General features: G+C 46.0%; 1 protein-coding gene across 1 annotated transcript in view; it reads left to right on the plus strand.

Moving 5' to 3' along the window:
• Positions 1-5991: 5991 nt before the first annotated feature.
• Positions 5992-14254, plus strand: part of LOC119964240 (regulator of G-protein signaling protein-like) — a 54374-nt gene continuing 46111 nt past the window's right edge. The window contains exon 1 of the mRNA XM_038793522.1: positions 5992-6004. Within this exon, the coding sequence (XP_038649450.1) occupies positions 5992-6004 (13 nt within the window). The remainder of the gene's footprint in view (positions 6005-14254) is intronic.

The raw sequence follows: 14254 nt of genomic DNA on the forward strand, positions 1-14254 counted from the left end.
ACTAAATTCTGCCTCCCTAAGTTGCAGTTTAGTTGTGAAGTGAAAAATGGGAAAAATCCATGGTAAAGGAGGATAATTTTCCCCGGGTTCTGTTGGAGAACTGTTCGAGTTTGACAGACTCCTGTGAAAACTCAGAAATAAATCACAATTCACGCTGTTTGTGTCCTCATCATTATCAGTGTTCCAAAGCCCCTCACATTGCAAGTTGCTATACATTATAACTGTATGTGGTCAATGCTATTTGTACAAATAGGTGAATGAATTCTGTTGAACAGGTTAAGTTGGGATTTAGTCAGTTTAAAACTGGGAAGCATCTGCCTCCTGTCCAGCAGAAACACATGGGAAAAACCTCTTGTGGGGGAAAAAGATCTTGCACCATCTTTCACAACTTGAGAGCAAAGTGCTTCCCAACCAGTGAAGTACGATTTGAAATATAGTCTTCACGTAATGGGAGAAACATAGAAGCCGCTTTGCATATATAGCATATACCCCCCTCACCCCCCCACCTCCCAAATCCTTTGATCCCCTTCGCCCCAAGAGCGATATCTAACTGCTTCTGCTTTCTGTGGTAGAAAATGCCACAGGCTGACCACTCTGGGTAAAGAAATTTCTCCTTATCGTAGTCCTAACTGGTCTACCCCATATCCTCAGACACCACTACTTGAGATTGCTGCCCAGGTAGTTTGTTCTTATGCATTTTTTCCCCAGTCTTAGAACATAGAACATAGCACAGTACAGGCCCTTCTGCCCACGATGTTGTGCCGATCATTTATCCTAATCTAAGATCAACCTAACCTACACCCCTTCAATTTGCTGCTGTCCATGTGCCTGTCCAAGAGTCGCCTCCGCCACCTCCGCTAGCAGTGCATTCCACGCACCCACCACTCTGTGTCAAGAACCTACCTCTGACATATTCCCTATACGTTCCTCCAATCACCTTAAAATTATGTCCCCTCTTGACAGCTATTTCCGCACTCTATCCATGCGTCTCATCACCTTGTACACCTCTATCAAGTCACCTCTTCCTTCTTCGCTCCAGTGAGAAAAGCCCTCGCTCCCTCAAGCTTTCTTCACAAGGCATGCCCTCCAGTCCAAGCAGCATCCTGGTAAATCTCCTCTGTACCCTCTCCAAAGCATCCACATCCTTCCTATAATGAGGCGACCAGAATTGGACATAATATTCCAAATCAGCAGCAAAACCTCGCGGCTTTTAAACTCAATCCCCCTGTTAATGAAAGCCAACACACCATATGCCTTCTTAACAACCCTATCAACCTGGGTGGCAACTTTGAGGGCTCTATGTACGTGGACCCCGAGATCCCTCTGTTCCTCCACACTTCCAAGAATCCTGCCCTTAACTCTGTATTCAGCATTCAAATTCGACCTTCCAAAATGAATCACTTCACATTTATCTCGATTGAACCCCATCTGCCACTTCTCAGCCCAGCTCTGCATCCTGTCAATTTCCCGTTGTAACCTGCAACAGCCCTCAACACTATCTACAATTCCGCCAACCGTCGTGTCACTGGCAAACTTACTAACCCACCCTTCCACTTCCTCATCCAAGTCATTTATAAAAACCACAAAGAGCAGAGGTCCCAGAACAGATCCCTTGTGGAGGTTCTCCGTCAAGAAGTCCTTAAATGTTAACCTTGACTCAGCTCACAGGCAGTGTCCAGAGTACATGATCATCTTAGGGATTTATCATCAATCATATGTACTGGAGGTAGTGAGTAGAGATGGACAGAAAACTGGTTGACAGACAGGAAATGAAGAGTAGGAATAAATGGGTCTTTTTCCAAGTGGCAAGCAATGACTAGTGGGGTATCACAGAGATTGGGGCTCGAACCACAGCTATTCACAATGTATATTCACGCTTCAGATGATGGAACTAAATGTAATATTTTCAAATTTGCAGATGGCAAAGCTGGGTGGGAGGGGGAGCTGTGAGGAGGATGCAGAGATGCTTCAGTGTGAGTTGGACAAATTGAGTGGGCAAATGCATGGCAGATGTAATGTAATGTGGAGAAATGTGAGGATATCCACTTTGGTAGCAAAAACAGGAAGGCGGATTATTATCTGAATGGCTGCAAATTGAGAATTAAGGATACACCATTTAGGACTGAGATGAGAAATGTCTTCACCCAGAGGTGAACCTGTGGAATTCGCTACCACAGAAAGAAGTTGAGGCCAAAACATTATTTTCAAGGATTAGTTCTTGGGGCTAAAGGGACCAAAGGATATGGGGGGAAAAGTGGGAACAGGTTACTGAGTTGGATGATCAGCCATGATCATAATGAATGGCGGAGGAGACTCAAAGGAACTGAATGGCCTACTCCTGCTTCTATTTTCTGTGAGAGGGGAACATACAATGAGACCCGGGTGTCCTTCTATACCAGTCGCTGAAAGTAAGCAAGCGGGTGCAGCAAGTGTTGGCCTTCATAGCGAAAGAATTGGAGTACAGGAGCAGGGATGCCTTGCTGCAATTATACAAAGCCTTGGTGAGGCATACCTGGAATATTGTGTGCAGTTTTGCTCTCCCTATCTAAGGAAGGATGTTTTTGCTATAGAGGGAGTACAGGGAAAGTGTACCAGACTGATTCCTGGGATGGAGGGACTGAAGTATGAGGCTAGATTGAGTTGGTTAAGATTATATTCGCTGGAGTTCAGAAGAATGAGGGGAGGAATCGCATAGAAACCTATAAAATTCTAACAGCACTAGACAGGGTAGATGCAAGAAGGATGTTCCCAATGGTGGTGGGTGTCCGGAACCAGGGGGCACAATCTGAGGATACAGGGTAAACCATTTAGGACTGAGATGAGGAGAAATTTCTTCACCCAGAGAGTGGTTGGCCAGTGGAATTCACTACCACAGGATGTAGTTGCGTCCAAAACATTGTATGTTTTCAAGAAGAAGTTAGATACAGCACTTGCAAGCTAAAGGGATCAAAGGATATGGTGGGGTGGGAGCAGGAACAGGTTACTGAGTTGGACAATCAGCCATGATCATAATGAATGGTAGAGTAGGCTCAAAGGGCCAAAAGCCTCTTCCTACTATTTTGTATTTCTATATCCCATCTGTTAAGACCCCAGACCCCAACATGTGTTAGGATATCAGACAAGAACTCAAAGCACTTGTTAAAAAAAAATTTGTAAAACTGAGGAAAGGGTACTTCACTCCAGGACTGATTCCACTGACAAATTATTTTTTATATTAAAAGAAGCTTTATTATTAAGTGATAAACTACATTAAGATCACATAAAATAGCTTACAATTAACAGTTAAACAATTCCTAACAATAAAAGGAAATGCTTTAACTTCTTATATCTTTATATCTCGCATCAAGCAAAGCCACAGGTCAAATGCCATTTAGTTAGCAAACACAAGAATACTTGCCCTCCTCTGGCTAGCTATTTCTTGGAAATACTGCTTGAAGAGAGAGAGAAGCCCTTTCAGACATCAGCTGCAGGTCTTTGCTGTCTTTGGGAGACTGTTGCTTAACCTGACTGCCTTTGGCAAAACTCCTGCTCAGCTTCAAGCTACCAGCAAAACTATTAGGCCTACTACAGACCTGGCTCCTCCCATTAATTACATCATCTCTATCCCACTAACTGCATTATGACCACCTTACTAAGGCTAACCACAACCCCTCAATTATCTAAACCCCAGGGAACCTTTCAATAAACAGAAATCCATTAGCCCTATATAGGTATCAATATGCATAGTTGGAATGAATGATGATCGATCTTTTATGACAATTGCACCTTCTGCGGCCAGTGTCTGGAAACTTTAACCTAGATTCTTTAACAGATGTATATACCTGAACTCGAGCATTACTGCAACAGATATAAAATAGAATATATATACCAATTTCTTACATTCATCCCGTACCCATCTGAACTGGGGTCTGATTATGAGTGCTTCAATTCCAGACATTTCTGCTCTTTGAACTACCTCCATGTTGGCCACTTTGTCCTCCTATTTGATGCTCATTATGTTACGAATGCATCTCCGTGTGGAACCTGTCCAATTGCTTCATACGTCTGCTGTAGGGAGTCCATGGCTCAAGCACATGGGAGAATAGTTATTATCACAAGAGGAAACTTTCTCTTCACATTCACACTGTCGCTACCCCTCATAATTTTAAAAGGTTTCAATCAAATTGCCTCTTACTCTTCTTAACTCCAGTGGACTCTTCTTAACTCAGTGGATACAAACCTAACCTCATAGCCCCTTTCCTCATAGTACCTGAGGGATTGCAGCAGTTCAAGAAGGCAGCTCACCACCACCTTCTGAAGGGCAACTAAGGATGGGTTATAAATGCTGGCCTAACCAGCAACATCCACATCCCATAAATGAATTTTAAAAAACAACCAGCCCACTCCCAATATTAGTCTAGTAAACCTTCTCTGAACTGCTTCTGATGCATTTACATCCTTCCTTAGACTAATACTGTACACCAGTGTTTTTCAAACATTTTTCCCAACCGGCTGACTTTCGGTACCCATGCCGCCCGAACTTTGCGACCCATTTTTGCTTACCTTTACTGCGACAGGTGAGCTTGCTTGGTTCTCACGATCTCACTTGCTCTGTCATTCAAGGTTACATTTTTGTATGGGTTGTTCATCAGAGGTCCTGGAGCTCACACCAGCATTGCTTTGTCCTGCTGTGGACTCTCCGGCAAAGTTCCCTCCAGCAGATTCAGTTGTGAGACCCTGGCCTGTTTGTGTCTCTGGCCCTCTCTTCCTTAATCCAAAAAGATCCATGCCTGCTGTGATAGTGGAGTCGGACACTTTAGGAATTTTCAAGCGGTTATTGGATAGGCACATGGAGCACACCAGAATGACACGGAGTGGGATAGCTTGATCTTGGTTTCGGACAATGCTTGGCACAACATCGAGGGCCGAAGGGCCTGTTTTGTGCTCTACGGTTCTATGTTCTATCCATCTTCAGTTCTTCACGCAGTCCTGTTGCTTGCTTGCTGGCAGCTACAAAACGGAGGATGCTCTCCTCAGTAATTTTGTGCCCAGAGCACGTGACACCAGTATACCTGGCATGTGACCTACTCTCTGCCGCCGCTTCTGACGGGAAGACTAATCGATTTAAAAAAACATCTGCTCCTGGAACAGCGTTCTGACGTACGACGGAGGTGGTCTGTCCAGCTGGGCTTCAGGCCTGTGTACTGCTAGATCCGCCTGAGGTGGGTGACCCCTGCGTGGGTCTGCTGGCATTCTTGAAAGCCGATTGCAGCTGATAATTTAAAAACCGCTTGTGACCATTGGTCACTTCTTCCCACGATCAGGAACACCGCGACCGATCACTCTGCGACCATCCCGACACCCACCCCTGACCACCTATGGGTCACGATCCTGAGTTTGAAAATGACCGCTGTGCACAATACTCCAGATGTGATCTCACGAGTGCTCTGTACAAGTGAAGCATAATCTCTCTTGGGTGAAGTCTGTCTTTTGCCCATGCTTCACACATCTGCCATTAGAAAAAAAAACACAATCTCCTAAACCTTAGAAAATGTTGCCGTTTTTTTTTCCCTGCCAGGGGTAAAAATGTTGTCCTTCCTCCCGACACGCCCCTGTGTTAATGCATTAACAATAACACCCCATCAGACTAAATAATTAACTACTGGATAAAAGCAAATTACTGCGGATGCTGGAATCTGAGACGAAAGAGAAAATGCTGGAAAATCTCAGCCAGTCTCAAATCTCTTGCTGAGATTTTCCAGCATTTTCTCTTTCGTTTAATAATTAATTAGATGGTGAGGGAGGGAAGTGTAAGAGGGGGACTTGCAATTTTCTATCTTTTCCCCCCCAAGCTGGGCCGACATTGAGTTGAACAGTCACAATGCAGACACTGACGCGGCAGAAAGTAACAATTAAGCGCCTTGATCTTCCCCTCAGCCGGCATATAGAAACCTCTCAATATAGGGGGGGGGTGACTTTGTGCACACTTGTTCCAGTATCTCCCATCTGAAAATGGGCGAATCGGGTAAGTTGACAACAAGGGCTGCTTGTGCCGGCTGGGTTTTGGAAGCTGATTGACATTGTATAAATTTCCAGAAATGTACCTGCAAGGCAAGGGAGCTGACAAAAAATCTGAGCCCCCCCCCCCCCCCCCCCCGCTTGTGTGGTCTTCTGGAAGAAAGGCCGTTTGTTGAAGGTTTCACTTCCTCAAAGCCTGCGATCCTGTTTGAGCGGGTCCTCCTGAGGTGTAGAGTTGTTCAAGGAGACTGTTTCCTCCCCACGCTGCTTTACAATTGGAAAGAGTAGAAGACGGGAGGGGGTTTATTTTGCGTTAACCTCACATCAGTTGCTCGCTGTTGGGAGCATGAAGCAGAAAGTGAGGGTTCGCCACACCAGAAATGGTTGTTGTGGGCCATCTCCAAACAGCTTGGGGGCAAATCAAAAGTTGGATTTCAGCTTTCAAACCATCCCCAATGCAGTCTCCTTGGTTTGTGTCGCCTGCAGGTGGGGGAGGAATCCTGGTTTTGAGACAAGGGGCACGATTTAATGGAAGTATGTCTAAGTGGCATTTTGGGCACGATTGGCGGGATGTTTCTTGATGGCTGCGTTGGCGAGATCGTGCCCCGTATTTAACAACACTCTAAGGGGCCATGAGTGTTGCAACATTATTGACTGTCTCGCCACCTGATTCACCAGTCTCACGCCTGTGTCTCACCACTAACAAAGGGGAGCTGCTTTTTAAAAAAAAAATTAGGAGGAACAACTGCTCGCAGAGGGTGGTGAATTTGTGGAACTCGCAGCCCCATAGTGCGGTGGAATCTGAGTCATTAAATGGTTTCAAGAAGGAGATAGATATATTTCTGATTTTAAAAAATGGGTTAAAGGGATATGGGGAACAGGTAGGGAGGTGGATTTGAGACCAGGAAGAGATCAGCCATGATCTGATTGAATGGCGGAGCAGGCTGGAAGGGCTGAATTGCCTACTTCTGCTCCTAATTCCTATGCTCCTGTGTTCCTCACCACTCACCCAGTCAACACACAATCATGGCAGTGTGCAGAACTGCTCCTCGCTTTGGGGATGCTGACCTGGACAGGCTTCTGGGCGCTGTTGATGCGAGACGGGACATCCTGTTTCCCCGAGGGGGTTGGAGGACCAGCAGCAGGATCACCAATACCACTTGGGAGGCTGTGGTTGTCAGTGTGGGCAGAGGACCATCGTCCAATGTAGGAAGAAGACCAACAGCCTCCACCGAGCTGCTTGGGTAAGTTACCAACTCTCTCCTGGCATCAGTTCCACCTGCCACCTCTCAAATTCCTGAATCTACCCCCACCCCCCACAAATCACTGACTGTCAACTCGCACCCACACTACATTCGATCTGCGCACTTGTTCCTCGGCACCCACCAGCACAACCCCTTCATGTCCAGGTGCAGTGGCCACACATGCCACCTGCTATAGATGGACCCCCCGTTCCATCAAGCGTATGGCTCACAATGCTTTCTCTTCAACCCAGCAGGAGAAAATAGCTCATTATAAGTGGGAAAGGCTCAGGATGGGGGGGGGGGGGGGGGGGGGGTTCCTATGAGGAATGGGCCCTGGAGATCGTGGGGTTGGCCAAGGAGAGAGCAGTCACCGATTGATTCCAGAGATGAGGAGTTTGTCCTATGAAGAGAGATTGAGCAGTTTAGGCCGAGATTCTCTCACGTTTAGAAGAATGAGGAGGTCTAATTGAGGTACTTGAAATAATAAAAGTATGGATAAAGTAGACGTGAAACTTCCTCTTGTGGGGAATTCTAGAATGAGAGGTCATAATCTCAGGATAAGGGGTAACCGTCCGATGCACTGCTCAATGACAGTACAGGTGGCAACATGGCCCTCTTTATATCGGTTCTCCGCCTTGGTCTCCGGCCTCTGCATTGGCGTCATCAGCCAGGACCTCAACGGGTACTCAACTTATCCCCCAAGAGCCGTCATCCTGGGATGGCCCTCAAAGACGCCAGGGACCTGAGTGTCCCAGGTTGTTGCTGCCATGCACATTCCCTGGGAAATGTGCACACATGTGTATGATCCGGAGGTGGTGGTCGCACACGACTGAACTTTCAGAGACTGGACCCCTTGTTAGTGAAGAGGACTCCCTGATGTGCACAAGGCGACATGCGTCTCATCAATTACTCACTGGACCTGGGGCATCCTGGTGATGGTGGAGAATCCTGCTGCCCGGGCATCTTGATGGCCTTTCCAGCTCAAAGTTGATAAACATCTGCAGCCCGGGCATACAGGGCATCCATGACCTCACAGATGCACTTAGCACAGGGCTAAATCGCTGGCTTTGAAAGCAGACCAAGGCAGGCCAGCAGCACGGTTCGATTCCCGTATCAGCCTCCCCGAACAGGTGCCAGAATGTGGTGACTAGGGGCTTTTCACAGTAACTTCATTTGAAGCCTACTTGTGACAAGCGATTTTCATTTCATTTGACTTGTGGGCTGTAGGTTGGGAAATGCTGCACAAGTCCCCACTCGATCTCTGGAATGAACCCGAAGGATAGAGGTTCAGGGCTGCAGTGACCTTCACAGCCACCAGGAGTGGCTGTCCTCCATGAGGGCGTGGCACAGGTGCCGCACTGTCTCTTTGTTGAGATGGAATCTCCTGCAGCACATGCTGTCTGTCATCTCCTCGAAAGACCAATGATGCCAGTGCACCTTGGGCTGCCACTGGTGTGTCCCCTCTGCACATGGGGTGCTATCTCCAGCCTGCGACAACGCTGCTGCCACAAGCACCGCAAGGGCATCCTCTGTGGGATTGACGCCACCATCCATTTTGATATCTGTAAGGAATTGGAGAAGGAGATGGGCTGACAGTTAGGGCTTCCACCCTGGCACCCTCGAAGGCCACCCCTACCCTTCTCTCAGAGTGCCAACAAGTGAACCTTGCCCTGCAAACTCACACCCAGCTACAGCAGGAACCCCTAGACCCCAGACTCCTGCCGGGAACATTAGGGAGAACATGCTCAGGTACCCTTTCCTGATCCATACACACACTCTATGGTCACAATGGTATCCCCAGCACTGAGTGTTTCATTGTTGGCTGCTGCCTGTATGATGCTGACGCTTCTAGAAATTGCCCTTAGTGACCGAAAAGGTTAGGTGGGATTGTTGGGTTACGGGATAGGGTGGAAGTGAGGGTTTAAGTGGGTCGGTGCAGACTCGATAGGCCAAATGCCTCCTTCTGCACTGTATGTTCTATGTTCAACAGAATGTGGGTGTTGCTGCTGTCCTTGTTGCCCTTCCTTAAATACCCATCCCGCGGCAGAGTGTCCACGCCATCGCGTTTTACGATGGTATGAACGGGCCGCTCCCACGACTAGTTCTGGCCCCTATAGGGGGCCAGCACGGCGCTGGAGCGGTTCACGTCGCTCCAGCTGCAGATCCCGGCGCATACTGTGTGCGGCGGGATCTGCGCATGCGCAGTTGCGCCGGCACCAACGAGGACAGGCGCTTGGTCTCTTTCAACGCGCTGGCTCCAACGCAACATGGCGCAGGGCCGGTGCATAGGAAAGGATGCCCCAGCCACAGAGGTTGGCCCCCCGATCGGTGCCCCCCTCCCCAAAGGCCGCCCACCCGACCCTTACACGCCGAGGTCCCGCCAGCCCAGTGCATGTTAGAACGGCGCCGGTGGGAGTCGGCTCTTTTCTTGACCCGCGATCGGTACCGCGCCAACCATGCCGGCGCCAATGGGCGGAGAATCGCGTGCCGGCATCGGGGCAGCGTGGCGTGATTTGCGCAGCCCGCCGGGGTTTGAGAATCCCATCCCCTATTTCCTTCCCTACAGGACATGAATGAACCAGATGTTTTTTTTTCTCCGGAAGGACATTAATGAACCAGATTTTTTTTTTACAACAATTGACAGTTTCATGGTCACCATTACTGGCTTTTAATTCTAGATTTTTTAAATTGAATTTAAATTCCAGGAGCTGCCATGGTGGGATTTGAACCTGTGGTCTCAAGAGTGTTAGCCTGGGCCTCTGGATTATTATTCCACTGACATTAGCACAAAACCACCATCTTCCTTCCAATACTCTCATAGGCAACGGGATCCAGATGATCACCACATGCTGTGTTAAAAAGGTTCCCCCTCACATTCCTCCTGCATCTCTTCCCCAAAACCTTAAACTGTGTTTCCTAATCTTTATACCATCAGCTAATTGAACATTTTTCTTTGTCTACTTTATCTAATCTGGTTTGTAATAGAGTCTTGGAGGTCGACAGCATAGAAAAAGCCCTTTGGTCCATTGCGTCTATGTCGGTCAAAAACAACCACTTTACTATGAAATTAATTCTTCAATTCAAATTTCACCATCTGACGGGATTTGAACTCGGGTCCCAGGAGGACTACCCTGGGTCCCTGGAATTACTAGTCCGGGACAATCCCATTACACCACCATCTTATTCACCTCTGTCAAATCTCCCCTCATTCTCCTTTGCCACAAGGAGAACAGCCCCAGCTTCTCCAGCCTAACCTTGCAACTAAAATCCCTCATCCCTCGAATCATTGTGGTCAATCTCCTCTACACCCTGTCAAGGAACCTCGCATCCTTCCTGGAGTGTGGTGACCAGTACTGGATGCAGTTCTCTAGCTGTGGCCTAACCAGAGCTTTATAAAGGTTCAGTATAACTTCTTTTGCACTCAATTTCTCTATTTATAAAGCCCAAGATCGCATACTTTGACAAAACCACTGAGAAGATCAACTAGAACCAGGAGATCACCAAACAGATTCAATTTGTAATGACTGTAATAACTATTCATCTGTCATCACGCAACAGTTATTCTTGCAATTGAATGTAAAAAAACAAGTTAATGATTTATGCTCATCATTGTAATGTTCAAAGAAAAAAAATGTTACAAAGCTTTTTTCCAAAGAAATGGGGATGTGACATTATCATAATTGCAAGAACTGCAAGGGTTAATGTAATGTCGAAATAAACCATGAGAGGGAGCTAGATGTATATAAGACATTGATGCTGAGCCTTATAGGTGAGAGGTTGAGGAGAAAGCTAGAGATTAGAATGAAGGAAAGACAGTGTGAGTGAGAGCAGATCATAGTTAATGTGATAGTGTAAAGATTATTAGTCGATGAGGATAGATTATTTGATTATCATCAAGTGTATTATTTAGGAGTAAGTGTCAAATCCAAATAAGTAGTGTTAATAAATTTATAGCTTTGTTCAATTTAAAGGGCAGCACGGTAGCACAGTTGCTCCACAGCTCCAGAATCCCAGGTTCGATTCCTTGCTGGGTCACTGTCTGTGCGGAGTCTGCACATTCTCCCCATGTCTGCATGGGTTTCCTCCGGGTGCTCTGGTTTCCTCCCACTGTCCAAAGATGTGCAGGTTAGGTGGATTGGACATGATAAATAATAATAATAATAACAATCGCTTATTGTCACAAGTTGGCTTCAATGAAGATACTGTGAAAAGCCCCTAGTTGCCACATTCCGGCACCTGTTCGGGGAGGCTAGTACGGGAATTGAACAATGCTGCTGGCCTGCCTTGGTCTGATTTCAAAGCCAGCGATTTAGCCCTGTGCTAAACCGGCCCCTACATTGCCTTTCGTGACAAAAATAAAAGCTTAGGTGGGGTTGCTGGGTTATGAGGATCAGGTGGAGGTGTGGGTTTAAGTAGGGTGCTCTTTCCAAGATCCGGTGCAGACTCGATGGGCCGAATGGCCTCCTTCTCACTAAATTCTATGAAAGCTATTTGTGGTTTTGTGAACACAGCATCAACGACCCTAAAATTAACAACACAATGAACACCACAACAGGCTGGAATCTAATCCAGGGGTTTGGGTGGTTTATATATAGAACAACAGAGACCCGGGAGTGAATTACAGACTGAAATCTAATCGAGGGGTTTGGGTGGTTTATATATAGAATAACAGATACCTGGGAGTGAGTTATAGACTGGAATCTAATCGAGAGGTTCGGGGTGGTTTATATATAGAATGACAGATACCCGGGAGTGAGTTACAGACTGGAATCTATTCGAGGGATTCGGGTGGTTTATATATAGAATAATAGATACCCGGGAGTGAGTTACAGACTGGAATCTAATTGAGGGGTTTCGGTGGTTTATATATAGAATAACAGATACCCGAAAGTGAGTTACAGGCAGGAATCTAATTGAGGGGTTTGGGTGGTTTATATATAGAATAACAGATACCTCTGAGTGAGTTACAGGCTGGAATCTAATCGAGAGGTTTGGGTGGTTTATATATAGAATAACAGGTACCTGGGAATGAGTTACAGACTGCAATCTAATCGAGGGGTTTGGGTGGTTTATATATAGAATAACAGATACCTGGGAGTGAGTTACAGACTGGAATCTAATCGAGGGGTTTGGGTGGTTTATATATAGAATAACAGATACCCAGGAATGAGTTACAGACTGCAATCTAATCGAGGTGTTCTGGGTGGTTTATATATAGAATAACAGATACCTGGGAGTGAGTTACAGACTGGAATCTAATCGAGGTGTTCTGGGTGGTTTATATATAGAATAACAGATACCTGGGAGTGAGTTACAGACTGGAATCTATTCGAGGGATTGGGGTTGTTTATATATAGAATAATAGATACCCGGGAGTGAGTTACAGACTGGAATCTAATTGAGGGGTTTCGGTGGTTTATATATAGAATAACAGATACCCGAAAGTGAGTTACAGGCAGGAATCTAATTGAGGGGTTTGGGTGGTTTATATATAGAATAACAGATACCTCTGAGTGAGTTACAGGCTGGAATCTAATCGAGAGGTTTCTGTGGTTTATATATAGAATAACAGGTACCTGGGAATGAGTTACAGGCTGGAATCTAATCGAGAGGTTTGGGTGGTTTATATATAGAATAACAGGTACCTGGGAATGAGTTACAGACTGCAATCTAATCGAGGGGTTTGGGTGGTTTATATATAGAATAACAGATACCTGGGAATGAGTTACAGACTGGAATCTAAACGAGGGATTCTGGGTGGTTTATATATAGAATAACAGATACCTGGCAGTGAGTTACAGACTGGAATCTAATCGAGGGGTTTGGTGGTTTATATATAGAATAACAGATACCCAGGAGTGAGTTACAGACTGCAATCTAAACGCGGGGTTTGGGTGGTTTACATATAGAACAACAGATACCCGGGAGTGAGTTACAGACTGAAATCTAATCGAGGTGTTCTGGGTGGTTTATACATAGAATAACAGATACCTGGGAGTGAGTTACAGACTGGAAACTAATCGAGGGGTTTGGGTAGTTTATATATAGAATAACAGATACCCGGCAGTGAGTTACAGACTGGGATCTAATCGAGGGGTTCTGGATGATTTATATATAGAATAACTGATACCCGGGAATGAGTTACAGACTAGAATCTAATCGAGGAGTTCTGGGTGGTTTATATATAGAATAACAGATGCCTGGGAGTGAGTTACAGACTGGTATCTAATCGAGGGGTTTGGGTAGTTTGTATATCGAATAACTGATACCCGGGAATGAGTTACAGACTAGAATCTAATCGAGGGGTTTGGGTGGTTTATATGTAGAATAACAGACACCCGGGAGTAAGTTACAGACTGGAATCTAATCGAGGGGTTCGGGTGGTTTATATATAGAATAACAGATGCCCGGGAGTGAGTTACAGACTGGAATCTAATCGAGGGGTTCTGGGTGGTTTATATATAGAATAACAGATACGCGGGAGTGAGTTACAGACTGGAATCTAATCGAGGGGTTCTGGGTGGTTGATATATAGAATAACAGATACGCGGGAGTGAGTTACAGACTGGAATCTAATCGAGGGGTTCTGGGTGGTTTATATATAGAATAACAGATACGCGGGAGTGAGTTACAGACTGGAATCTAATCGAGGGGTTTGGGTGGTTTATATATAGAATAACAGATACCCGGGAATGAGTTCCAGACTAGAATCTAATCGAGGGGTTTGGGTGGTTTATATGTAGAATAAAAGGCACCCGGGAGTGAGTTACGGACTGGAATCTAATCGAGTGGTTCGGGTGGTTTATATATAGAATAACAGATACCTGGGAGTGAGTTACAGACTGGAATCCAAACAAGGGGTTTGGGTGGTTTATATATAGAATAACAGATACCCAGGAGTGAGTTACAGACTGGAATCTAATCGAGGGGTTCGGGTGGTATATATATAGAATAACAGATACCCGGAAGTGAGTTATAGACTGGAATCTAATCGAGGGGTTCGGGTGGTTTAT

This window comes from Scyliorhinus canicula, chromosome 4, assembly GCF_902713615.1.
Source record: "Scyliorhinus canicula chromosome 4, sScyCan1.1, whole genome shotgun sequence".
Lineage (NCBI taxonomy): Eukaryota > Metazoa > Chordata > Chondrichthyes > Carcharhiniformes > Scyliorhinidae > Scyliorhinus > Scyliorhinus canicula.